The sequence below is a fragment of the Lissotriton helveticus genome, chromosome 2_2, assembly GCF_964261635.1.
Source record: "Lissotriton helveticus chromosome 2_2, aLisHel1.1, whole genome shotgun sequence".
Taxonomy (NCBI): Eukaryota; Metazoa; Chordata; class Amphibia; order Caudata; family Salamandridae; genus Lissotriton; species Lissotriton helveticus.
The window spans coordinates 245,499,396-245,527,275 of record NC_136060.1 but is presented as its reverse complement, the minus strand read 5'-3'; the positions used below and the strand labels follow the sequence as shown (position 1 = coordinate 245,527,275).

At 44.0% G+C, this 27,880-nt stretch overlaps 1 protein-coding gene across 1 annotated transcript in view; it reads left to right on the top strand.

Annotated features, from left to right (window-relative positions):
* Positions 1 to 27,880, top strand: part of STIM2 (stromal interaction molecule 2) — a 512,550-nt gene that overhangs the window by 375,903 nt on the left and 108,767 nt on the right. Inside the window, exon 4 of the mRNA XM_078678367.1 lies at positions 26,813 to 26,924. Within this exon, the coding sequence (XP_078534493.1) occupies positions 26,813 to 26,924 (112 nt within the window). The remainder of the gene's footprint in view (positions 1 to 26,812; positions 26,925 to 27,880) is intronic.

Here is a 27,880-nt window from a genome sequence, read left to right as displayed (position 1 = left end):
TAAGAAGGGCCGTTCCATGGGTAGGGTGAAGTAAATTTGGATTTCCTAAAAATTCCACCAAAGTCAGGTTGACATAATTTTTGAGAATGTTACTTATCCCTTGGAGAAGGATATAGGACAGTAGTTGCCTAAAATGAAGGAATCCAGATTGGGCTTTTATAGTAAAGCTTTAACCATGGCTCGTTTCCACGGCAAGGTTGGAAGCAACAAATATGCGACTTTAACTAAAAAGCACGTGGAGGCTGGATCGGATGGGCAGCCTGCATTTACTTGAGATAGGATTTCTATGAGCTTGTCTGAATTCATAATGGGAAACTCCTCCAGCATGTTCTCAGAATAGGGTGAATAATTATCAAATGCAGGACTACCAATAGAAGAGGGATGGTGAAATCTCTCATAAATATTTTGGATATTTTTGGGAAAGAATCTGGCAAGTTCATTTCATCGTGCTGGTTTTCGCTTCTAATAGTGTCCCTGGAGAAGGGGGTTCGAGCAAAATGTTAGCAGTTTAGAAGAATTTGTGTGGGGAATATGTGGTGTGATTAATTTCTTCAAAATGAAGTGCTTGTGCTCTTCTTTTATTTGGGTTTATATATTTTAATCTATATTAACTTAAATCCCCCTAATCTTTCCCCCGTCTCCTTTCCGCTCCTTTACAATTCTGTTTCAACTTGCAGAGGTTAGGGGTGTACCAAAGTAAGATTTTCTCTTTCGCTCTTCTGGTGCAAATGTTCTTGGGGATAACCTGATCTAGTGACGATTCAATCGAATGAGTGAATCTTTCATGAGCTATAGTTAAGTTTGAGTTTATGGTAGGCTTAGAGTCTCTAAGAATATGTTTCCATTGTTCCGTGGCAGGATGGACCAAATGCATTCTTTACTGCTAACAGTTTTGAGATGGGAAGGTAAAGCCTAATTTTCCCAAATGACGGGGATCAGAAAATGATCTGACCAGAGTACCTGAATAGGGTCCAGAACTTTTATCTTTTCATCGTTTGAAAAAGTGGGGTCAAGCAGATGCCCTTTATCATGGATGGGACCTGCCACCTTTTCTGTGAGCTGAATGGCTGCTAAATCTTGAAAGAGGGTAGAAACTTGGGGGTTCATAAGCTCATCAAAATGTTAATTAAAATCCACTCAAAGGGAGAAATTGGAGCGGACACTGGCCAGATTAGCAGTAATTTCAGGTAGGGATTGCAAAAATTTACCAAAGGTTCCAGGTGGTCTGCATATTAAAATTCCTGAGAAAGTGCTGGTAGGAGAAAAAGAGATTGCAAAAGTCATAATTTCACAGTCTGGTATTAAGTGAGGTTTAGTGATGCATCTGAAGGTATCTTTCAGAATGATAGTAATACCTCCGCCCTTCTTGATTTCGCGATCTCTACGTTGGATATAGTAACCAGTGGGGGAGAGTTTAAGCACGATCGGGCCTGATTCCATGTGCAGCCAAGTGTCCGTTATGAATATGGCGTCCAGTTGTTCCTCTTCCAAGAGGGTAAAGAGTTATAATGTGTGTTTAAGAAGCGACGTGCACTTAATTAAAAACATTTTGTAAGAGCATGGAGCTTTAGAGGTAGGTACAGCCCCTGATGCAAAAAATGAGGGGGAAAACGAGCAGTGTATACTAGTGGCATCTCCATTCACTAAACAGATGGAGTGAAGACAAGTTTTCCTTAGAAGGCCTCCACAGCTCCAGGACTTGGGGAGAAGAGTATATTATCCTTCATACACTCTTAATACAATAAAAAATACAATTGGTTCTGTTGGATCGGTGAAAGATTAATTATTTACTTCCCACCAAATTCAACCTTGTAACTCAATTTCTCATTTGGGGAAAAAGAGAAACCTGGGATCACAAACAATACAAACATTAATATCGGTCCTCTAATCAGGCTGCTGCTTCCAGGGGACCTCCTGTCTCAGTAACAGGTCAGGGCCCCCAACCCGAATCTACGCAATACACCTCCATGCATGGAGATTAACCGGTAGGAGTTGACTGAGTTTGATTTGCTGACTGAGGCTGTAGATGTCATCCTCAATGCTAGTCACTCAACCACGAAATCCATTGATGCAGGGTGCTGTTGCAAATTTGTGACCTGGTATGGTGCCTGGAATACAGAAAGTTTACAGGCAAAGCTGTTTAATATCCTGTTATTTGTTTTGAACGTATCCCAGCAGGGCATGAACTCGATAAGCAGTGCCTCTTGCATTGAGGATTGTAACAAGTTATTTTAGACAGTTTCGGCCTTTCTACGTTTGCCAGACCAACCATCCTTGTTCAAATTATCTATTGTAATGAGATTCATTAAAAGTTTGATATATGATTCTACTCAAGCCGTTTGTGATGCCACAGTGGGACCTAACTTTGTCCTGACATTTTTCATGTGCACGCTCTTTGAGCTGATGCACATCTGCCCGCTGCAGCTCCTGACGTTGAGGACTGTCTTCCTTATTGTGATATTGTCCGTTAGTTGCATGAGTGAACTACAGACGCACTTATTTCAACTGTTCTACACCACCTTTTTCCAAGGTACATTGTCACTGAGGCCTCTGGCAGCCTTTTAACCTAAGGGCATGACTCCTTTACATATTGTGCAATCCATCATTCTACTAGCATTCTTTGCTAACCATCAACGCTTGAAAGAAGAGGAGATGCTCCCTAGGGTGTATATCACGAGGGCTCTAAGCATTACATAGATCGTAACAAGGATCGAGTGGACTATCGACTTTTTGAGGAGTTCTCTGGAGCACAGATATGGGAAGGCTTTGCCGAAAATGACCTCTAGTTGGTGAAGTATCCTTGAGATGGCTAGTCCTCTGCATTAAGATCTGCTACCTACTGGCCAAGAAGCAGTCCCCGGATGGTCTGGGAGGCCATTCTACGAAGGCGGCTACCACTGCATTTGCATGAGGGGTGCCTGTCCTTGACATCTACCAGGCTGCGAAGTGGGTTTCGCACACATTTTTCAAAGGACTACTACTGCCTTGATAGCCAAGTCCTGCAGGCAGAACACTTTGCTGGGGCAGTTCTGCAAGACTTTTTGGTCTGAGTCCACTCCACAGACCCTCCACCTTGGGGAGGTACTGATTTGGTATCTACTCTTAGGTGGGGAATCTGTGGTTAGAAGAATACATCTGAAGAACCAGTTACTTACCTCTGGTAATGCTCTTTATGGTGGAGTCTGTGTCTAAATCCAAATTCCTTGCTGCGTTTTGTGGAGTGGCCTCTTTTTTAATCCTAAAAGGATCCCAAGTAAGTGATCAGCAGACTGTCGCCAACAATTTATTTATTTTTTTTTTTTTTGAAAAACCTTTATTTACGGAAAAGTGTACACCGCTATTCAGCCGAACATCCCGGGGGCACGGCAGCTCGTTAAAGGCACAATATGAAGGCACACATCAATCAAAAGTCCGGATATGCGAGGTTTAATTTTACTGTTTCGAGCAGGATGACAACAAAAACATAAAAAGTTGCAATATAGCTTAAAGAAAAATAGGGATCAGGTGTCAAACCACAGGTCACATCTATGGGACAGGCAGGCAAAACAAAAAAGTCCAATGGAGAAGACATGGGCACTACATCAGGGAATCAGGATACAGCAGCATACAATTACGATGAGTGCGAGTATACGTCCACCCAGTTCCACCCACAATATAACAACAACGGAGACACATATCACGACAATACAATGGAGACTCAGCGATCATCACAATAAACAGATCCCAAACCCAGAAAAAGAGAAAAAGTGAAAGGAAAACCGAAAAAGCAAGGAAAAAGGCCATAGGAACAAAAAGGAAAAAACAATAAACCCCTCCCCCAACCCTCCACCCCGCACCTCTGCTAATGGCTACGGCCTACCCCCCCTTGCAGTGTGCCTGTCGCCCAGCACCTAAACCCGAAATATAGCAGAAAGAGGAAATATAGAAAGAAGGAGAAATATAAGAGAAGAAAAAAATTGAGCGGTCCCCAGCTCGGGCCCCCGCCCCCCCCCCCCACACACCGCCGCACAACAATTCAATTACCCCAGTGCCGCTGCCAAGATGCCGAAGGCTACAAAATATAGCAGGATAGAGGGTACTCCTTCAGTTCCACAAGTAACATAATTAAGACGAGAGCCCCCCGTGCAGCAATCAAAGGAAACAGATAGCCATCATAGAGCCCAGAACCACCCAATCGTAATATAGCCATATCACAGTACATTTGATGCAGGAGCAGTCAAGCAGGATATCGAAAATAATGCAAACAAGTAAGGTCGAAGAAAGCCAGGGAAGCTTGCGATACACCAGGATATAACACATTCGAAAGTCATCACAACCCAACTGGCAGCCTCAGAGCAAATAAACAAAGTACCGTCCCAAAAAAAAGGGGTAGTCATGGCGTTGCGTAAGGAGTGGATGACGAGACCAGCCACCGATGAAAGGACATGGCACGAGACTCCAAGACAAGCACAGCCCATGGATTTTCCGACAGTCCAGGCACCCAAGGAAGTCGATGCCAATGGGGCGAGTCGTAGTGGGACAAAAAGGGGAAACTCACAACGAGCGGAATCTCACATCTCGGCCACAAGGAAAATCACGGCAACACTCCATAGCAATGTCTCCACCAATACCTTCAGAGGGGACAACAGAAGCGAAGCCTCCAAAGACGATACCAAGATCAGGCTTTCCCTCAGTACAGACGTGTTGAGGTTAGAGCACAATGGCCATCCAGTCCGAATTGTAAACCACCAGCACACAAAAGGGGGGGGGTGGGATCGTCCGATCACCGCTCCCCAATCCTCAGCTTGCGCCACCATCACCCCGGGCAGGCACGGCTCAATGAAGGCAACCGCACAGGCTGGGACCCCCAGCAGATATGCCGCACGGGTGTATACCAGAGCAGCCAACCCAAGATGCAAGAAAAGGGGGGCCCAACACCAGTTTCTCCACGCCGCACACAGGGTGGGAGCCATCTCCAGTCCCCCGCAGGAAGTCATATATGCGCCCCCTAGGTCTCAAAGCGCCATCAGGCTGCGGCGAATCAGTCGGCTCCTGTCCCCTAGAGTGCGAAATATAGTTAACTGTACGCGGGTTGCACACAGCCATGGCAGGGAGACAAAGAGCAATGGCGTAGTTTCCTGGTCGACAAAGCAGCCAGCGAGAGGGGGGGCATGACTGGCATGGAGCCGCGGAGTAACACGGGGAGACACCAGGCACAATAGGGCGGGAAGCAAGTGCTCATTTCAGCGGCGGGCGGACATCCGTAACAGTCGACCGGCACCTTCCGGGTCTGAGAGGCCGCTGTTGTTCGATTCACAGCCGGCAGCCGCATTACGCAGGGTCGCGGTTCCGGGGCTCTCGCAGGCCATCGTACTCAGGAGGGCATATCTTCGTCCTCAGGGCTCGGAGATCCGCCGGAGTCGCACACGGTGAGGCAGCACCCTTTCCGACATTCGGGATCCCAGCAGCAGCGCGGCATGGACAGCAGAATCCGGCGGTAGGGGAAGAAGGTCGATGGAGCCGGGAGCCCGGGCGACCATCTTGGTCGCCGGCCTGGCTCCGCCTCTGTCGCCAACAATTTTTCATGCAGTGGCGGTAGGGAAAGGGAAAAGACCAGTATTTGACATGAGCACACAGGGTTGGCACTTGTTTGTTACTCTTCTGCTGCAGTATTGAGCCAACATGGAGCCGCATGACACCACCTGGAGGTCATAAGAGCACTGCAGTGAAAGACATTCAGATCCAGTCTGGCGTTTGCAGAAAATTCTGCAGTTAGATTATCCACCAGGAAGAGCGATGTTGTGTAAGTAACTTTTCTCTTAAAATCTCTACAGTGGCCATTTTATCCTCTTACTTTTTTCCCACTGCCACCATTTGGTACTTCTCTGAAAAGACCTAAGAAAAGTTACCGCTGATGCTTATGTCTGAGATATGTGAATTATAATATCCTTTTGTAATGCGGAGAAAACCCTTCACTTGTAAGCAGAAGTTAAAGACACTGCTGCCATCTTGTGGCGAGTTTAGGAATATTTTATAGCAATTTGTTTTTTGGGGTTTATTCCCTTTTAACCACATTGAAATTTCAGCAATGACCTACGTTTCGACAAACAAGGAGAAAAAAGTAATGCACCTAAGAATTTATTTACGGAAATATCTGAAATATCTATTGTAAAATTACTCAGTTTCGCTCTGCATCTTATGCTCCGCCTATCTAGGGCTTGTTTTTGCTTGCCTGGTTGCAGCTTAGTGCATCATTGTTCAAAGTGTTTTATATCCGTCTCTCTAATGAATGGTGTACATAGGTCAATTTTACAAAGCGTAGTTATTGCCTGCTCGTCACTCATACCCACATCAATATATTCCCCAAGCACAGTTAAACAATATAATATGTTTTGTTCACGTTGCATTACTTGGAAAGCACACTCTGAGTTCAGATTTATCCACGTTCTGTGCTGACTCTCGTTTCTCAACCCTTTACTGATTTTTCAAGGTCGATGTGAGTCGATGAAGTATCATAGCGCCAGAGGAAGAGTCACATGTCCAGATGTTCGTAGGAAAGTGGGGGAGAGGGGTGCTCTCTGTGTTTTGGAGTGATCTGCTCCTGTTTAAAGTGATTTGGGTATCAATCAGACTACTTCGCTATATACTTCGCAACCCACAAAGGATGTCTAGAATCTGGAACGGGCATGAACGAGAAGCTGTATGTTTGTTTCTGTGCTCTGGGTGGAGGGGGCTGGTGGCTGTCTCCACATTGCTTCCAGTTGTGCTTTTTGTTTATTAAGGAATAGCTACCATTTTAGCACTAACCTGTCTTAGGATACTACAGTGGATTTTGGGGGGGATCTGGATGAGTAGTAAGTGGGGGTTCAGTAATGTTAAAACAAATGAATGCGTGTTTGATTGCTTCAAATCGACTATGTCGCAAGTATATATTCTGTAAAGCGCAGGTGGAACACAACGTTATTGTATCTGTCAATACCTGATGATAGGTACAGCTTCCTAATTTATTCAATACAAGCTTTAAACCCGCAGAGTTCTCCTGTTTGAATTCTGTTCACCCACGAGGGACGGGGTCAGTATTACATTCAAGGCCCAAGTCAGAGGATGAAACCCTTACTTTCATGGAATTTCCTCAGGCTACTATATATGGAAGAGGTCATTTAATGACCTGTATATCCTGAGGCAAATTGGATTTAATGGGTTTTAGAACATCCAATAAGTAAGTACAAAAATATTCTAAATTGATCACAAAAATGTAACAAATGCTGGACTGTAGGAGAGCAACACCTTCAAAAACAATTATCACCCAAAGTGAAAGTTTGGGTGCTAATTAATTCATAATTTTATGAGTACTAACTCCTGGTAGAGGCCCACCCCAGGGAGGTTGGCAACTCCCTCCCCCGCTATTGTGTTGGTGCTAGTCAGCTCAGTCCCACAAGGCATCTAAGGCCATGTGTATCACGCGTTTTCCTGTTCGCAAACAAGGTGATTCGCAGAATCGGCCTGATTCGCAAACGTGAAAAAACCTTTTCGGATGTACCATCTCAAAAGGCATTCGCAAAATAGGGATTCCCAATAATTGCGATTCCCTATTTTGCAAATGCATTTAAGGAATCACAATTTGCGATTCCTTAAATGAAATGCAGGAAGAAAAAAATATTTGCGACCTGGCTTTAAGGTATCTCAAATGACAACCAACTTCAAGTTGGTGGTAATATGCGAATTCAAAGAAAAATGCACTTTTTAAAATTTTTCTAGGTGCCATGTGGCGTACATACATGTCCGTGGGGCATGTTTGCGCGCCACATGTGCACACATGCATATTCCAAGGGTGAAACAGGGTGTCCATTTGGCACCCTTGAAATTGCATACGCAATTTGGGAGTACCTATTAGGTACACGTAAATTGTGCATGCAATTCCCATTCATTCCTATGGGCCTCTAGGCCCTTAGGAAGTAATGGGAAGCCATTCCTTATTTGCGACTCGCAATTTACGAATCGCAAATAAGGAATGGGTAGGAATCACAATTTATTTTCCGAAACCTACATACATAGCATTTTGCGAGTCCCTAATAGCGAATCGTTAAAATGTGCTATTATGGACGCGCAAAATGCAATGTTGATACATCTGCCCCCTAGTTTCTTGCACCTCCAATATAAGTTTAGTTCTTACTCACTGACGAAGTAGCAGTGAATTCAGCACACTGAGGGTGAAGGAAAAGTGGGTCCTCTGTCTCGCTGCTCAGCTCGGTCTCTCTCTTCTGGTGCCAAAGTCAGCAAGAATCTGACATTGCTGCACAGTACGCAGGCTCCAACTGGTACTTTACTGATGGGGAATGTAATTCTGAAGCCTGTACAGCAGCAGAACAAATGCACTCTCATGGGAAATCGCTAATTTTTCTCTCCGACACACAGTGGCAGCAACAGCAGCTTCACCAGGGAGAGAACCAGAGCTGTAAGAGTAAGGAAAGGATTTGGGTTTGTTTCTGTCCGTTGCTGGAACAGTACATCACAGTACAATGACATTTCAGTTCTCTCAGAACCTAGGTACATTTTCAGCCTTTCTTGGGCTGTATCGTAGCCTTTGACCTTGTACAGTGCCCCAGTGGCATTTGGAGAGGTTTCTGTTATGCAGATAACTGCCCACATACATGTTGGGTCTGTTTTTTTAAGTGGAGTGAAATGTAACATGGAATGCAGAATGCAGAATGTGTTTCTGGATGAACTGGCTGGCAGTTGGTTCTGTGTCTGCTGCTTGGTTGATCTCATTGCTTGGTCCTCACCATTTGTAAAGCTCTTGGCTGCGGTCTCTTCCTTTTCAGTGGCGATTAGAGTGGGCTTTCATCGTGGTGTGCACCCATTTCAGAATCTCGTGACCATTCTACCTGTCATTGGGGCAGCCCTCCCTTGCTTGACGTGCTTCAGTCATCAGTGAATTTCCAGGGCACTCCCCATGTGTTGCTGTCCTTGGGGGCAGTTTCACTCAGTGGGTCTGCTGAGTAAGAGCGCGTTAAGCAGCCGCTTTAGTACCACAGTTTGGGTGTTACACCTGCTCTTATACACACTTGTTGAAGCTCGCTGCAACTATGGATTAATCTGGTTTGGCTATCATTTAAATACATCCTGTGGCATTTGCCCGTGGTTACGCTTGCACGTTTGTGCATTTGTGCACAATACTATTTTAGATAGGGCTAGCTGCTTCACCTCCGCATTGGTGCAGCCTGTGTGTCATATGCATCAAGTGTATAATTTAGAAGCATTTTGGAATAGGCGCTCCACATCGGTGATGCGTACACCAGATTCACGGGCAGATTCTTTCGAGGTACTTTAAGATGGTGCAGATCTATCTGTTATGTGCATTTTCACACTTATTCGTGTTTAATAAGCACAGTGATTTGTATGCTACCATAGATCTTCAATTGTCAAGCTTCAAGTTTTTGTTGGTTAGTATATTTATTGTGGTACGCGTACTTTTTCATTTAGGTCACGTATACCTATTAATGGCACGATGGTTTCGCACACCACAAGCGGTGTCTGTTATACGCATCATTTTACTTCATTGTGAATCTACTGCATTGTCATTTTTAGGTCTCGCCTAGGCAGCGCGCATGCGCTGCTCTAGGAGGGCCTTCAATTATCGGTCTTCACTTTTGAAGCACTGCACTCGTGCTTGTGTCGGCATCCACCTTGCCGGAGCGAGCAGCGGCGTGGCCATGTTATTTACAAACATATAGCCGCTGCTCGCTCTGGCAAGGTGGATGCCGCCACAAGCACGAGTGCAGTGCTTCAAAAGTGAAGACCGCCGATCGCGATGCTGCTTGCGTGTGGCATCACTTGTTTCCTTGCCTTCCCCCGGCAACAAGGCAAGCATGGGCAAATTTGTGGGTTCGCACACAGGCACGCCCCCCCCATCTATCAGTCCGTGCAGGGCACGAGCTGTCTGAGTGGCCTCGTCGGCATAGCTGTCAGCCAGATGGTCTCAAACAGGGTGAGCCCACCAAAGCGCATTGAGACCGAACATGGAGGCATTTTGCTTTTTAAGAGGGCTTATATTGTAGAAAATAGGGTAACACCTGTAAAATGAATGCGCTTTTGCTTCCTTTCCCATCCATGGCAGGCATAATTTGTTCTCGTGGCCTTCTGAAGCCCCGTCTCGTATCAGCATCCCCTTCCTCTGGAAAAGCTTTCACTGTGCTTTGCCCTCCAGGCCCCTATGCGGCTGTCTTGCCTCCATTCTCCTGTCTCACTGGGTGCTTAGCAGCTTTCTCGCTAGTTTCGTGTTAGCCCCCTCCACTTAACCCCCTCCCTTCTCACACACTTCATCCTACCCTCCTCTCTGGTTCAGTTGCATGTTTATTTCATTTTAGGAATTTCATATAGAGCGGTCTTCGTTTGTTCTTTACAAAATGCCTTTTCCTTGTAGCAGGAGAATCGCTTGTGTGAAGTGCTGCACATAGCACGTGATTGTGGGCCAGGGTGTGCGGAGTCCAGATTATAGAAATAAGGGGAGGAACCGGTGTGAAAATATTGAATGCGACTGCATACTGCCCCACTGGTTTTTACATAACACCAATTTACTTGGTATTATAATGAAAGGCCTTATCTGACCATGAGGCCAAACAGAGGCACCTACATTGACTGCACTAGTCCACTAAGCCCCTAAAACCGGCACACCATGCTTTTCCAAGAACTATGATGTGCCAAAACCGAGATTATAACCCAGGATGTACACTCAGAAGGGGATCCCTTCCTTTATGCCCTCTTTTACCTTCTCTCTCCCCAACTACCTTCTTTTCCACACCCAATAGCTTGCTCTCTGAAGCCCACATTTTACTCTTACCATTTCCTGCTACTTTTGTTGCACCCTACTAGTCATAATCACCCAAAACCAGTAGCCCTTTCCCTCACTCTGCCCACTCCTGTGACGGAGGCCTTCCTGTGCCTGGGCCCTGAATGATTTTCACATCTTCTCCACCCATTGTCTCTCTCACCTGTCCATTTACATGCCCACCACCCTCTGCCATCCAGTTCTCCAGCATTTTGTTATAAAGTGGCTCTTCCCATGACTAGTTGCATATCTAATCTCCCTGTCTTACCTGTATCTTCTCTTCCCTTTCCCACTCCTTTTCGATGGCAGCACTCCTCTGCCTTCTTGCCATTCTCCCGTACACGCCTGGCTGCCTGCCCCTCTCTTTATCCTATAGCTTTGAGTGGCTTGAAATATTCTAAATTGTCATATATGTAAGAGTGCAATGGTTAGTAGTTATATCTGTCCTGTCATTGGAAGTGCTGGCAGGTGTAATGGGTGGTGCAAGCTGCAGTGGCCTCTGAGAAAGGCCCCACACTTATGTTTTTAACAAATTAAGCACTGGATTTGAGTCTCCATCTCCCTGGAAGCTTCCAGCTCCTCGTAGCTGCAGCCACCCTGTCGCCTTCAATTTTCATTTACAAGACAATTGGTACAGCCAGTCTTCCCTTGGCCTTGACATCTCCGAGATGATTGGACACTCAGTTTCAGGATCATGTCTTAATATAACCGATAAAAAATCAGCTTTCTCATCAGGAGTCCCTATGGGAAGAAATTTCAGATTCAATGTTGGTGCCTACCTTGTAGCTTACTAACACCTGATACCAGTACCCACTACAAATATTGACTAACCACTTGGTGGCCAGCAGGAGGAGGAGGTTTCTTCTCAGGACAAGGCTGCCGAGGACGGTGAAATGCTGTGTTGCTCTCATTTGGACATACGCCAGGGAACAGTGTCTTCCAATGGTGACATGTGCTTGTTTTATGATGATAGCCACTCTAAGAGGAGCTCCACGACCTCTCCCCTTGCTTCTCAACAGTGGTTCCTGTGCCTCCAGTATCCTAGAATCTCCATTGTTTCGATTTTCCTCATGTTCAGCTCACTGTTTCAGGATTTCTATGGATTCTTCAGGACTTATTCATTCATTTTCTTCTCTGTCACTTGTTACAGTTTATAATTCTGAGCTCCTTTATTCTTGAACTCAGATTACCGGATAGTCTACCTTCCTGGAGATTCTATGTATGGCTCTTTTTTTCGTGTATCAATTATTTTTTGGGTAAAATTAAGTGTTATATCTGGCTCCATAAGTCAAACCACCTTTGTCTTCTTTGATTCCCCAACATTATCACAAAGCCCTCTGAAATAGGATTTGTGGCTTCACATCCTCATTAAATCCTATGGTGCCTGTGATAGAGATAGATATAAGCAAATCAGAGATTTGATGAAGCCCTGCTGCTAGCATCTATGTCAACCTTGACAGATTGTGAAGCAACTTAAGAGTTGTGGGCCACCGGGACCCAGCAGCGAGCAAATTACAAAGCCTTCTAGAACAAGCATTGGCATAGCCAATAGGTCTTGCCTTTGGGTACCTTATAAGTGTTTAGAGAATCAACAGTTGATGTTGTTACACCAAGGATATTGTACTTCATAACTAAATACTTATAAGGTTCCAAAGGCGAGACCTATTGGCTATGCTAATGCTTGTTTAGATTGAGTTGTGCAGATTGTGTGGTGATTTGCACACCATAATTGCATATTGTTGCTGTGTGCAGTTTCATTTTATTGTTAAAAGGGGTGCTTGTATACAGCAAAATATTATTCCCCCTCTGGCCTTTTTAATTACACTGGGCTTGCCATAGGTTGACTGGGAATAATGGAAGGAAGTGTTTGTGGCCATTGATTGTGAAGTAGTCGCACAAAAGAAGAAATATGCGATTATGAGACACTCTAGTCTGAGGGCAGAAAAATGTTACTGGACTTACCAGTGTGAAATGGCGTGGGTGAAGGGGATGTACTGGATGAGTATTTTGCTGCCATTAAAATGCTTGATATCCATTTTAAGAAAAATAAAACTGTGATAATGGAAAGGTTCAAATTTGTGTTGGACATCAATTACCGGGGGAGTCAATTGAGTGGTTTGTGTGGGTGCTTTGAGACATTTAGCAGCTTCTTATGAGTATACGTCATTTGAAGATGAAATAAGAGATCAAGTGGTAGAAAAGACTAATAACAAAAAGATACAGGAGAAATTGTGAATCACAGACAATTTGACCTTAGAAAAAGCTGTTGAAATCAAAAGTGACATAGAATCCACTTTTGCCTGTATGAATCAAATGTCGCGGAGTACACAGACACATGCTTTGCAGGGTGTGGCTGTTGTGAAGCACATAGGTAAACGGAAACATTTTAAGTGTTATAGATGTGGTAGCAGAAATCATTTGGGGAATTCTTCATGTTGTCCTGCTTTTGATAAAGTGCGTGCCAAATGTAAAACAAAAAAGGTCATGCTGCAAAAGTCTGTAAATCTAGTGGCGCAAATCCTCATCAAGGAATGGCAACTTGGTTGAGATGACTGCAAGTAAATCAAATCTGATGAGGATAGTGTGGATGAGGTAGAAGAAGGGAGTGTTAAGGGTACTTTTTGCAGATTGTGTCATGTTTTGTGAAAAGACCATGTTGCCTTTTATATGTATTATTCTTTTTTTTACTGTGATGGTTGATTCTTGATCCTTTTTCACATTTAGAGGGATACAATAGTGGGGATTTTTTTCTTTTGTTAAGGTAGGAATGCTTTTGTGCTACACTGGGAAAGATGTGTTGAGGCTTGTTCTTTAAGTGGAGTAGAATGTACCATGGAATGTAGAATGTGTTTTTGGATATACTTGCTGGCAGTTGGTTCTGTGTCTGCTGCTTGGGCGGTCTCATTGCTTGAACCTTAATGAGTTGGAGAGTTCTTACCAGCGGTGTCCTCGTGTATTTCCTTTCGACCTTTTCAATACCTTCTTTCCTTTTCTCCTGGAGCCACTCTTCATAGACTTAGTCATGGAGTCTATAAATAGTCTGCGGCTCCAGTGGTTATCGTAGTTCAAGCACGCACATGGAGTTGTGTATAGGCAGGCTGCTGGAGCTAAGCAACGCATAGATTTGTCTAGGACATGAGTGCGACAGAGCAGCAGGCATCAGGTAGCCGAGCCAATGGGTTGGTTGTTCTGACTCTCATCGCTAGACAGTGGATACCTAGAGCCTCAAAGTGGTCACTGGTAAATACATGTACCATATTTGTAACTCAGCCTCTGCTTTATATAATACTATAAAGCAGTGCCTCACAACCTTTTGACTTCAGGGGACCCCCACGTAAGATTACTGGAACCCGGGCACCCTGACTGAATCATTATTGGAATCCGGGGACCCCTGCGAGTCACTAGTGGAAGACGGTGACCCCAACCAAAGCATTGTTGACAATTTGAATACCAAAACAATACAGAAAAAAATATTCATCATATAAATACACAAATGAGGACACATTTTATTTAATTTGCAAATATACAAATAAAAGAAAATCAAAATGTAATGTTAATGGTAAGGTTGGAGCTTTTCTAAATTCAATTGAGGCCACTCCTCTTCCATACTATTGTTTAAAACACATGCACTGCTTCCACAAATCAATCTGAGGATACTAATTTAATTTTTTAACCTCCAGTGTCAAATTCCTTCCCATTTACAGTACATTTTAAAAGTTTCAGTTATACATTACGCATCTTTATTTATATACACTTTATTAATCTGTTAATATTCACTTTTCTAAGTAGCCTCGGACCCCCTGACAAGGCTTCGCGGACCCCTAGGGGTCCCTGGGCCACAGGTTAGGAACCACTGCTATGAAATTAATGAGATATAACAGATGAAAGGCAGGCAACATGCTACAGCAATCAGTGAAAAGAGCAACAGATATCTAAAATATAATGTGCTTCTTTTTCAGTTGCATTGGATTCTCGAAAACATTTCAGAAGGCGCACAGTCTAGATATTATTTTCACAACTTGCTGGCTGGCAGGTTGAGGCTTTTGTTCAATTAATGTTAGAGCTGCAAATATGCATTTTGAGCCTTCCCATGTGAAGGTTTCTAAATAAACATCTCTGACATGTCCCGCACTGCAGATTTCATAGTTCAACATAGTTTTTCCAAAAAGTATGTATTACCAAAAAGTGGCTTTGGTTGGTGAATCTTTTTTATGCTTCAGTGCAGGATCAGCCAGACATTGCTGAGTTTATTTCCTGGCTTCTGTCAACTGTGATTCACAATAGCCACATTAGCATGATTTATGTCTTATGACAGGCGATAAAGTTTAGATTACCAGCCAGCTGCATTGCAGTGATCCAATATCACATGGATGGGAGGATAAAAGCATACTTAGCAGTGCTGTCAACTTGAGCTTGCAGTTTATTGTGTGACATCCTGTAGAGCTGCCAAATTATTTACAGTGACAGTGTTTTATCAACTCCATCACGTCTATTAATTTGCGGCAAGCTGCACATTGTACGCTTTTAATTTAGTCACATACTAATATTGCGGTATTCTATTAGCACTGCCAGTACTAGAACATTAAAACCATTAACAATTTATTCCCTGACAGGAAAAGTTGTGGGCATCAAATCTCCCTACAGTTTTTATAATGAACCTTTTTCTTCTGGCTACCATTTATCACATGTGCACTTTATCTCTGTATTGCACATTTTTTGTTATTTACATCCACTTTTCTACTGGGCAAACAGTTTCATGCTGAGCCCACAAATCTGTTTTTTTTGCAGCTGTACAGTGTAGAGGGACATCCAGTGTAGAGGGACAAATCTTGTAGTATTATTCGGTCATTCTAAGCATTTCCATTGCAGAATGACCTTAAAAACGTAGTTTTTTAGCCAGTAGAAAATTACAGTGATACCCTCTCTAAGTACCTCTTTGATAAAAAAAAATCTTAAATGTGATCACTAAAAGGTTAATGGATTGTTCAGAAATGTGGGTAGATGAAACTTATGTTGCATCTACATGCAGCACCAGATGAACGCTAGAAGTAGCCTATCTTAAAGTAAGTGGCAGCATTGTGCAAGGGTTGACCTGTAATCCTGGAATTCTTTTTTTTTAAATGATTTTGCTATGCACATTTGAGTAGTATAGGTTGTATACTACTGATCACCATGTATTTTCGCTAATTGGATGTGTCAGGTGGCCACGCCCCTTTGGTCCGTGTTGCCACGTGGCCACGCCACTGTGGTCCACATGGCTATATTGGAATGGGTCCAAATCTGTTTTTAATCAGTCCATATAATGTTTTGATAAAATTATAGTATTTCGCTGTTTTATAGGTTAATGCTAATTTGTGAATCAAGGCTTATAAAATGATACAGCAATGAATTCAAAAGCGTATTATAAAACGGCAAGGTAGGATTTGTGATTTAAGGTTTATAAAATGATACTGTAATAAAATCAAAAGCGTATAAAATGACCAGGCATGCTGAAGGGTTGCTAAGAAGTGGGGGTAGTGTGAAATACGAGTCTACAAACATACAGGGGGCGTGTCTAGTATGTTCACGGAGGATATAAGCCAGCATTCTGCGGTCCGTGTGTTAAGAAATTCAAGTTTTTCTGACAAAGAAAACTCGAGCAGTAAGACAACTTTGAGAATGTCTAGCTGTAGCGTGGAAGCGAGACCCCTTGGAGAAACTATAACAGCGATACTGAAGGATGCCGCAAACTAATTCATGTTTTATTAAATAATCTTCTATTGTAGCATAAACCGTCTCCTAGTCCTGATTATATGAGAGAGAAAATAATAAATAAAAAAAGTAAATTTATAGAGAAGCGGCAGGGAGACGGTTTATGCTACAATTGAAGATTATTTCATACAACATGAATTAAACAGTGTATGATTTAAACTGTGTAATATAGGAATGTACAACGATATAAACGATAATGACGACCTAAACATAGATATTTAGCAGAGCGCTATCAAAAACTCATGACGTAGAACCAGTATGCAGATTTTGTTCGCTGTGAACAGTACCAGTCTTCTTACATCTTCCCTACGCCCCCTCAAGACGGCTCGACAGAACTAATTCAATATCGTATTCATGAAATTTAAAAATTGTTTCTTATTCAGAGTAGTTTCTAGGGTGCAAAATGCCCGCGTCATATAATTGTTGATGCAGTCTTCGAGCACGTCGTCAGTGTCCAAGTAGATTTAGCTCTTATCAATGTTGTAAAAGCCTCTTGGTTTCTGACTCAGCTCTTTTTCAACCTCTTCAATGATTTCACATCGCTTGTTACAGCATAGCGGGGTCGGGCGAAACACTTGTTTGGGGTACGGAATCTTTGCTCTGATCAAAAAATAAACAGCATCTTCCAGGCATTTAACGCTCGGCCGCATCGCAGTCTCAACAAAGTGGCGAAACAAAGTTTCCTGCAACAGAAAAACACACATACATAATAGTAGTAAAGTCGATCAGCATGTTTTAATTTACTCTGCATCAATAAATGTCATGTTCCTCGGTTTCAAACTCCTACAAAGATACTTGATCTTAAAATATCTATGATAATTCTTCTTCCTCAGATGCTGTTTCATTATGAAAGGTATGTCCTCGTCACCCGTCCCATACATATTTTTCACATTCTCTGACGGGGTCTGTACTCTTTTAATATACTTTAAAACATTCACAATCATCTTAAAACATTCGGTGGGTACAAACAATTCTTTCACGCCTTAGATCGCCCCCTACCTTCTGTAATTTTATAGGGGTCCAACTCGCAACATAGTTTTTGTATCAACCTTTCTTCATAATCACCACCCAGCGTGAGACAGTTGTGATGCAACTGACTCGGGTCATCATTTTTACAACCTTCGCAATCATCATACCGCCCCGCCTTTATGCACAATTTTATGATCGTGGCCATCATAGTCAAAAGTGTACAATACTGATCCAACTCCCATCGTTCACCACGCCAAAGTTGTACAATTGTGTCTAAGTGCTTACAGCTGCAGTTTTTATGCTTTACGGCAAGTTTTTTCAGTCTTAAGCAGCAGAGACATGAAAAACGTTGTGATGGGAGGCCCCAGGAGGGCCGCCCGGTGCGATCGCCGCTATCTCCGTCAAGCGCCAGTCTCACGAGGCGAGGACGCCATCTTGACGACCAAGGCTATGTCGTGCAGTAAGGAAAGTACAAAATCCTTATTATTCACCCCCTTTTTGCCTCCACCGCCGTCTGCAATAGCGCTCAGGAAGGGCATTGGACATTCACACGCAGTATGTGGTGCCGGGTTTCAGATTTTGAGGTCAGGATCGTTGTTTACAGAGGGCGGCTGCTCCGGAGCTCGCTTCTATCTACATCGACGCTTAAGCCACGCCCCGTGCTTGCTGTTTTAGATAATAGTATTAACACGCAGTCTTCTCGCATGTATATCTTAAATAACATTGTGTTGTCTTTTATTCATACTATACAAAGTGACATGTCAACATTGTATCATGGGCAAAGTCAGCTTAGATCTATTATACAGTTTAGCTGGACACTTCAAATACAGGGCGCGTACCATGAAGTTTGAATTCCAGTACCTTCTTTATACCTTTCAATTTGACACGCGAACAACAACTTATGCAAGGCTGCATATGGAGAAGTTAGAACAACTCCCATTTTTTATAGCCAAACGACCTTCATCAGTATGGCTAATACACAATGTAATATCTTTACCTATCTCGACATTTTAATTCACAGCTTGCATGAAACATTTCCCTGTTGGTAGATGTGAACCTGTAGGGGGCAGCTTTATTCATGAATTATGGTCACTTCTGGTGAACGAGCAGGGAAGGAAGTATTCCTTACTGGAAAACAATCGGGTACACATACGTTTGCAGACAAGTTACTGTCCATGTAACGTTTCCGTAGTGAATTTGCCCTGTTTTTTATAAGGGAACCCTACCTGGCAATTCTTCTGCCTGTAGCTGTTCTCTCAATGGTAGTTGTTTAATACTTAATGATCGCGACTGCTGTGGGATGTGGATGGGAGTGCCATGTAGTTTATCGGCTTCTCACCCATCACATGTTGTAATAATGTTCTCTTTGCCCTCACATAAGGAGTTGTTGAGAGCCCACTATGGCCTTCAATTCCAACTTTAAAGGCAGACTTCAATAAGCTAAGCAGACTCTAAGCTCTATTGTTTCAAAAAGAGGTAGCTCTTACATCCTCCTGCGAGACCTTCAAGTTACTGGTGGCCAGAACATCCAGCGATGTACAGGCACTGTTAAACACAAACCTCCCCCTACATTTTGGCGAATTAATTCACTGAAGCATAGGCTTCTAACAATGCTGGTCTTGCGCATTTCTTTAAAGTTATAGGCTCTGGCTTGGTCACTTCATTCCAAACTATATTTGGAGTAATGCAGGCTTTTATCCATTCTATTTTTTCCAGTGTGTTCAGAGGACTCCCGCTGCTGTTATTCATCATTTGCGGTATTTTGATCCTACCTTTGCTTCTATGCAATGGATGCTGCTTTGCAAGCCCTCAGGCAGTACCAACGCCACAGCTGTATTGTGAGCGTATGCTTCAATACTTTGGATTCTTGTTGCTTCAAGAAATAGACTTTGTTTGGTCACTAACATTCCGACCTGCTGGGTTTAACTGTGACTGTTTTGCTGCCTCTGGTGGCCTTTTGACTGGATACTAGATATTTGCCTAGCTTTGCAGAAGCCTGCTCCCATTGACCTGTAACTGCTGATGAGTCCTTTATCAACCCTTTATCAAAATTGTCCCTTGAATTTGCTGCTTCTCCAACATGCGAGGTGTGAGCCACTTCTTCTTGGGGAGATGCGTGCATCGGCACATGGATAGCTAAACACTGGCTCTACTGTTGCAGTTTATCCGTAACCTGTCTCGGCATTGGCAGAGACCAAGGATCATGTCTGTTGTCTGGAACTTGTCTTCTGGGCTATCGACCAATCATTTTCTGTGGAGACATGCTTCATGCTGGAGTCCCTGGCCTTTGAATTTGCGAAAGACATCATGGATTCCTCCGACTCACCATAATTTGATTACTTTTTTTCGAAATTGGCATCTTGAATTTTTTCAGTTTTTCTTATTCATAGTATGATAAAAAAGGGGATGATGGACGGAGCGTTTGAACAAATCAAACACTCACCCCCAGTCAACTGATCTGGGTTTAATCCATCACCATTCTTTAGTTCACTCAGCCACCCCATTTCAGACATGGCTATATGCAAATCAGTCTGACCCTGTGCCTTATGGGAACAGTCCAACCCGAACTGCCAAGCCATGTCTTCCATGGACCGGAAACAAGCATCCTGGGACCGGTTTCGGATTCATAATCCTCCTCAGCCAGGCTATCTTGAATCCAGTGGCCAAGTGAACAAGGGACTCACGTCTGAGCATACCCTGCCACACTTAGGGCGAACAAAGCGATACAAAAGGGGATGATAGACGGAGCGTTTGAACAAATCAAACACTCACCCCCAGTCAACTGATCTGGGTTTAATCCATCACCATTCTTTAGTTCACTCAGCCACCCCATTTCAGACATGGCTATATGCAAATCAGTCTGACCCTGTGCCTTATGGGAACAGTCCAACCCGAACTGCCAAGCCATGTCTTCCATGGACCGGAAACAAGCATCCTGGGACCAGTTTCGGATTCATAATCCTCATCAGCCAGGCTATCTTGAATCCAGTGGCCAGGATGCTTGTTTCCGGTCCAGGGAAGACATGGTGGCTGAGTGAACTAAAGAATGGTGATGGATTAAACCCAGATCAGTTGACTGGGGGTGAGTGTTTGATTTGTTCAAACGCTCCATCCATCATCCCCTTTTGTATCGCTTTGTTTGCCCTAAGTGTGGCAGGGTATGCTCAGACGTGAGTCCCTTGTTCACTTGGCCACTGGATTCAAGATAGCCTGGCTGATGAGGATTATGAATCCGAAACCGGTCCCAGGATGCTTGTTTCTGGTCCAGGGAAGACATGGCTTGGCAGTTCGGGCTGGACTGTTCCCATAAGGCACAGGGTCAGACTGATTTGCATATAGCCATGTCTGAACTGGGGTGGCTGAGTGAACTAAAGAATGGTGATGGATTAAACCCAGATCAGTTGACTGGGGGTGAGTGTTTGATTTGTTCAAACGCTCCATCCATCATCCCCTTTTGTATCGCTTTATTCATAGTATGACCATGCTTAGTGCACATACTTTGAGTTGGCTTACCTTGTGATCACATTCATATTAGTTAGCTATTTGTTGTGCAACTGCCCCAACCTAAGGGAGGGTGTTGTGCGTTTCCTACATGGACATAGTCATTTTCCCTATATTAGCCTAACTATACACGTTGGAAGCTGCTTTTGCTTTGCACATGTTACCAACACACATGCTTGTTTTTTTGCCACATTTTATTTTTACATATAGCTAGCACATATTTTTGTATTTAGTCCTTTTCCTGGGATTTTGTCTTCACAGTCTGGTGTGCTCTTAAAGATCAGCAGCCACCTCAGGTGCCGGATGTGAGGAGTTCGATGAGTGCGGGGGATGCAGAGTTTGAGGGACCCGTGCTTGTCACCAGGGGATTTGTGCTAGCTTGCGCTCCGGAGCGTGTAGTGTCCGAGGGGTGTTGGGGGACCTGAGCGGAGACTGTCTTCGGCCTCCAGATCGTGAGGACGACAGTACCTGATATCATGGCCTCCATCCGAGGTTGCTGGTTCCTCTCCTTGGACCCACGTCACAAGGTACTTTGTTGTGGAGAACATCGAGACGTAGCCCGAGGGATTTCGGTATGCCTTGTTGCAACCTATGGCTGGCTGTTGGGAGCTATGGCAGCTCACATCTCTGCCTGATGGGAAACATTTCTTCAGACTTGCAAGTGCACTGCCTTCCGGATCATAACCTTTTGTCCACGGGGGAGGTGGGGGGGATAGTGATCCCGAACTCATGCAGATGCCACTGGGCATTCGACTTGGAGGAGTTCGACAATTGCATACAATTGTAAAGTGTTTATACAATGTGTATCTCATTTTGATTTCAGTGTGCGTGTGTGTAATACAATGACAAGTGTTAAATACATACGGTGTGGAGTCTTTTTGTGGTGTACGCAGGGTGTTACTACGGTGGTGGTGTGCCAATACTTTACACTTGGGCCAGAGGATAAGCATGACTGCTCAGTGGCGTCCTACCCAAGGGTAAGCTCAGGTTATCAGGCACGTGCATCATACTTATCCTACACGGAACAGTGGATTTTGACTGGCTTCGATGCATTGTAGCCAGCCAGAAACTGCTGAGTCTAACAGTAGATAATACTAATGTTCTCTTTTGTGGTAGTGTGGGCGAGAGGGTAGTGCTAAGCATTTGTTGTACTTACAAAGGCAATAAATGAAGCACACACTTGAAGAATAAATCCGAGACCAAATTAGAAAAATAATACTTATTTTTTATAATATATTTTAAAACCAAGAACTTCATTCAAAGGTAAGTACTGTTTACATTAGAAATATTCACAGGTACAGTGTTCAAACTTGTGTGCTTTTGAACACAGTGCAATCCTATGGAAGGAAAAGTCAAAGATGCATAAAGGTAGCTACAGTCTGTTTCAGGGGTTCACTTCATGATTTAGAGTTGTAGGTGGCCAAGATTCAAAGTACTACCAGCATTTCTTCTGGAACTGCCCGGGTGCTACCAGGAGCAGGGTGCTGGCGAGGCCTGTAGCTGGTGCGCTACGATGAAGGGGGCTACCCAGAAACAGGGTGCACAGGGGGACTTGCGGGCGTGTTAGAGGGCTCCCAAACGGGGGCTTAGGTCAAAAGGGGTCTTAAAGCATGAGGGCAGAGCCGGTTCATCGGGACCCGGGCTGGACAGCTCTGGTGCAAAGTGGTTATCTTGGCTCAGCTGGGTGCCCTAAGATTCGCCTCGTGGTCAGGGACAAGCAGCTGGCAGAGGAGAAATCAAGGCCAGTTGGGCCACTCACAAAGTCGGTCTCAGTGATGCTGACCTCCCTCAATGGCTCTTTGGTCTTGGTGCAGTGAGAATCCAGACTGGACTCTCACTGTTGGTGTTTGGTGTATGGTGTCCTGTACCCCGGCGGTTGGTGCTGCGTGGCATTGATTGGTCCTGGCGTCTTCACACTCGGTGGGGAGACAGACCTGGCCTTCAAGAGCACAAGTACTTTCTCCTGGTCGTCTTCGGTGTCGATCAGGCCAAGGAGCTGCAAGGTGGTGGACTGAACTTCTCTTGTCGTCCCTGCGGACTGTAGGGGAGTAGCTCCTCTACTCCAAGGGAGACTGTAGGCGATAAGTGCTGGGAGGCTACCCAAGGCGTTTGTAGTACTCTAGCTCGCAGAACAAGTCACTCTGTTGCAATTGTCGAGAGAGGACTCAGGACGGGCCTGGTTTCGCACCAAGCTCCACAGGTCCGCTCCAGTTCTCGCCAGGCAGTGACTCTTCTTTGTCCTTCTTCTCTTGATCCGTCAAATTTGAGTTCTTGGGTTCAGGGGTGCCATCTAAATACTCAGCTTAAGGGCGTTAAGGGTAGCAACAGGTAGTAGCCAATGGACTACCTACCTCTAGGGTGTCTACACCTTATATATTAGCACTTTCTGTTGGAAGTGGGCATAAACCTGACCCTTGAATGCTAATTCTGTACAAAACCATATGGAGCAATTAGAAAAGTGTGTTACAGAACAGCCAGCCAACTGACTAGTAGTCGGTAGGTTTTAAAGGGTTCCTCTGAGGTGCCCTTTGGGTGCATTGTCTGATTAATCCAATACCTTGGGTACAGTGAAACCATCATGTAACTGGGAAACTCGTAATCACAAGTGTCCACCCATGTATCCATCATGGCTTCCCTGTGGACTTGTAATATCTAAGGGTGAACTTAGCTATCACAGGGACACATCCACTTAGGCAGTTATGCCCACACATGAGTGTAGTAAACCCTGCCGTCAGGCTGTAAGGACTGCCGTAGGGATGACTTACCTATACCAAATGCAGCCTTTTGCTGGCATAGCACACAGAGATGTGGGCCATGTTGGCTCTTTGATTTTCTCTGCACAAAGATATGCATGCTGCAATGGCAGATTGCATGAGCTTGGTGTGGGGTCCCTTAGGGTGGGACAATTCGTGTGTAACCCTTATGGGCTCTCATTATTTCCACGGCCCTAGGTACAAGGGATAGCACTTACTGTGGACTAAAGGGGTGCCAATTGTTGAACAATCGTACGGCTTAGGAAATAAACACTAGTACTGGGGACCTGCTTAGCAGGAACCCAGTACACTTTCAGTCAAAGTTGCCCCAAATACCAGGAAAAATGTGGGGGGTAATCATGTCAAAAGGGGCACTTTCCTGCACCTAAGAAAACCAGAAGGGCAGAAGAAATCAAATAACAAAACATACATTTTTAAAAGGGTGTTTCAGAAATTATTCAGTGTGTTTGTCTGGGGTTGGGCTGTGCAGGTCTGGAATCTGTGACCCGCAACTAGGATAAATGAAATATATTATATCATGGTCCTTCAAAGCACTCTTTGGGCAAAGTTGCTTGTTCCTTTGAACAATCCTTCCCATAGGTGTGGATAGCTGCCAGTCGGGACCCTTGCTCACACAAGCACTCTCTGATAGGACTTTCCGTTTATTCATGTAATGCTGCACAGCAGGCTAAGCCAAGCTTGTGAGCATCAGTGATATCAGCAGTGCTAAAGGTAGTGTTTATTGTAAGACATCTGCTCGTAATATTTAACCCTGGGCGTAGTTCACGAAGTAGTGCTACATGAAGCTACGCAAAGTGCACTTCGCACTACGCGTAGCTCTGCGTAGTACCCTGTTCGTGATGATTGCACAGTGCCGGATGATTGTCCGCACTGTGCAATCATTGACGACGGCATCTTGCACAGTGCGAGATGTCTTTTACTGCCGCTTGAGTAGATTTTTACTCAAGCAGCAGCTTTCTCAACGCGGACTGGTAGTTTCTCATCGCGAGCGGTCGCGAGCATATGTGACCACTCGCAATGAGAAACCTGAACTCCCCGCGTTGGGAAGCTCGCCGGGAGGTTTATTTTCCACGCTGGCGATCGGCTACTTAATGTTGCTGATCGCGAACAAGGAAAAAGTCTCGCCGGGATGTCATTTTGCTTACTTGCGGTCGCCAACTTGACGTTGAGGACCGCGAGCAAGCAAAAAATTACTGCTGCACTACGCTTGTTTGCACTGTGCTACGTGCAGTTCGCATAGTGCGAAGTAGCTCAAACTTCGCTAGCGTAGTGCTTTGCCCAGGGTTAGTAATAATGTTGGTGTACTTTCTTAACACGTGTTCTTTGGTCACTGCTGAGCCAATAGTGACCAGCTAGGATATAATCCTAGTGCTCCTTTGTACTTTTGAAGGTGTTGCTTGGTATCTGTGTAGAGGGTTATTATTCACCAACTGTTTTTTCCGCATGCAGATGATTCTTTAATCAAGTCATGGTTGTATCAATCCACCCACACTACTATAAACATCAAAACGTGGCTATTGGTCAATTCTACAACTGTAATATCGATATATCTTGTGACATCCCTACATAAAACATGGAACAGGAGGGTGTGAAATTATATTCAACCAAGATAAAAAATCACAATCAAAAACCATCATCAAGTCATGTTTTTAAATCACTTCTTCGTACATCTAAAATACACTTAGACAGGAGTCCACCTTAACGTACTTAACAATTCTGTTATGAATTGCTCCTCAAGTGTCCACGACATAGCATATAGAAATGAAAGTATCTCACTGGAGTCCATGTGCAGGAATCAAACTGCATGTTGTATTCTCTTCAGAGCCTACAAAAACTAATCTTATGTATAAAGAGCCATATGTTAGATTAGGTGTACTAAGTACAGTTATTGTACTTTGAGGCATGGGCCCTCCTGCCACGCTTGGATAAAATAAAGGTTGTATGCTTCAAACGAGGGAATGTGAGTGAAGAAAAGTACGTGTTCCCTTGGTAATTGCTGTTGTTCAATGTACTAGAGGTAAACAAATGCAGAAATGTATCCTTCCATCCTTCTGCCCTTCCCCTCCCTGTCGCCAGGTTCGAATGATTGGAAATGTTATCGATACTTATACATTATTGTGCTTGTACCGAAAGCATCTATATTGGATCACCAAAATCCTGCGTCTTGAAAGTTGTAACGGAGCTGTTACCCCAGAATGACCTCACTGGGTTAAACCAGTGTCCCACCCTTAGCTCCTCACCTGCAGCCTGTTTGCTGCTCAGGGGGGAGTTCATGAGCATGGAGTGGAAAGTACACAACCTAAACATGAGCAAAAAATTCGACAGTGGAGCCCTTACCCAAAAAACAGAGCACCTAAACTGCTATCCCTTTACAATTCTAACCCCCCTATATTTCTTGGGGTATGTGTGCACACTGTGACGCACCCACCAACACAGTGCAGATCCTCATAGGATCAAAACAGTTTAAAACATCAGCACAGGTGCACCACACAATAATTACAAAAACTCAGCGACCGAATATATAATTTGTATACCACACAAATATTGTTCCATATGTTTTTTTTATTCCAATTTTCTTACTGCTTTAAAAACTTAGTGACAAACATCACTTTTCAAAGTGATACAGCCACAACCTGTGGCTGTATCACTTTGAAATTTGAATGTTTGTAATTATTGTGTGGTGCACCTGTGCTGATGTTTTAAACAACATAAACATGACTTTTAGAGCCTGACTCCTGTTTTATTCCAACTCCTTCCCCCATTTCCCCCTAGTCCAGGGTTAGCATGGGTAACATCGTGGTAATGAAGCACACGCTGGGGTATAGCACGGATTTCCACTGGTGACCTCGAATTGTCGTCCATAAATGAAAGTAATCAATCTGGGACTCCCCGAATGGACTTATATTCAGTTTGGCGTTCTATTTAAAAGACCGCCAATTGGTGCAGACAAGTTAACTTGAGTTTCATCAGCGCGTGTAAACTAAAGAGAAATCTTGCTTGTCTTTTGCAGTTCATAACTGGACGTTGGACGACACACAGCAGTGGCTCCATGAATTTGTGGAACTCCCCCAATATGAACATACTTTTAGAGAACATACTGTCAAAGGAACTACTCTTCCCAGGTGAGTTTTTCGCCACTTATTTATAGTCAAGGAGCATTTTCCTCTATTTCAGCAAATATTAGATAGGGTTGAGGATATGAAGGAACTAGTCGTTTGTGGAAAAAATTACGTACACGACGTACAGATTTGAAAAAATAAATGTCTTCTTCGATGCATAATTCTGCAGCAAGGTAGCCTTAGCTTCTGCCTTAAGAATATCAGTGTTGGGTTGCTGATAAATTATAAATAATTACGAAAAAAATATCAATACGCATATGAACTACTCCGTCCCCCATGTCCAGTATTCCACTTATTTCTATCACCAAATCAGGTTATTCCTCAATTTTTGTGTTTAAGGATGCATTCATCTTTATCTTTTAATAAAAAGTTGAGTCTGGTTCATTTAATCCGTTTTGCATTTGATTTTTGTCTACTATTTTTCTTTTCAAAATTTTATGGGCTTTAGAAAGTGAAATGTAAAGAAAATGAAGGAGGTTGCTTTTGAAATTTGCAACGATTTCTTGGACAGCTGTACCTATTAGGTTCTGTATTCTGTATTTGTTTAAAATGATTAACAGAGATATTTGTTGTAATGCACTTGTTTAATTGTTATCGTTATGCGTCTTTCTGAATGTGTAACTGGTGGAGGTTCCTAAGGTGGGGGGTGATGCAGGTTCTTTTGGGGAAGTTGAGGAGAAGTCATAGACCTTGTGGGACGCCACTGAAGATGCTTTTGGGTTCGGACATGAAGGGTGGTAGGCAGATTTTGTGGGTGGTTCTTGTGAGGAAGGATTCGATCCTTTGAGGGCATCTCCCTTGATCCCAATGTGGCATGGTGTCTTGATGAGGGTGTAGTGGAATACGAGGATGAACGCAGCTGAGAGGTAGAGGAGGATCATGGCAGCTGTATGTTCTGGGTCTCATCCAATGGTTCTGATGTCGGTGGCAGCGACCAGGGTGGTCTTGGTGCTGTGGTT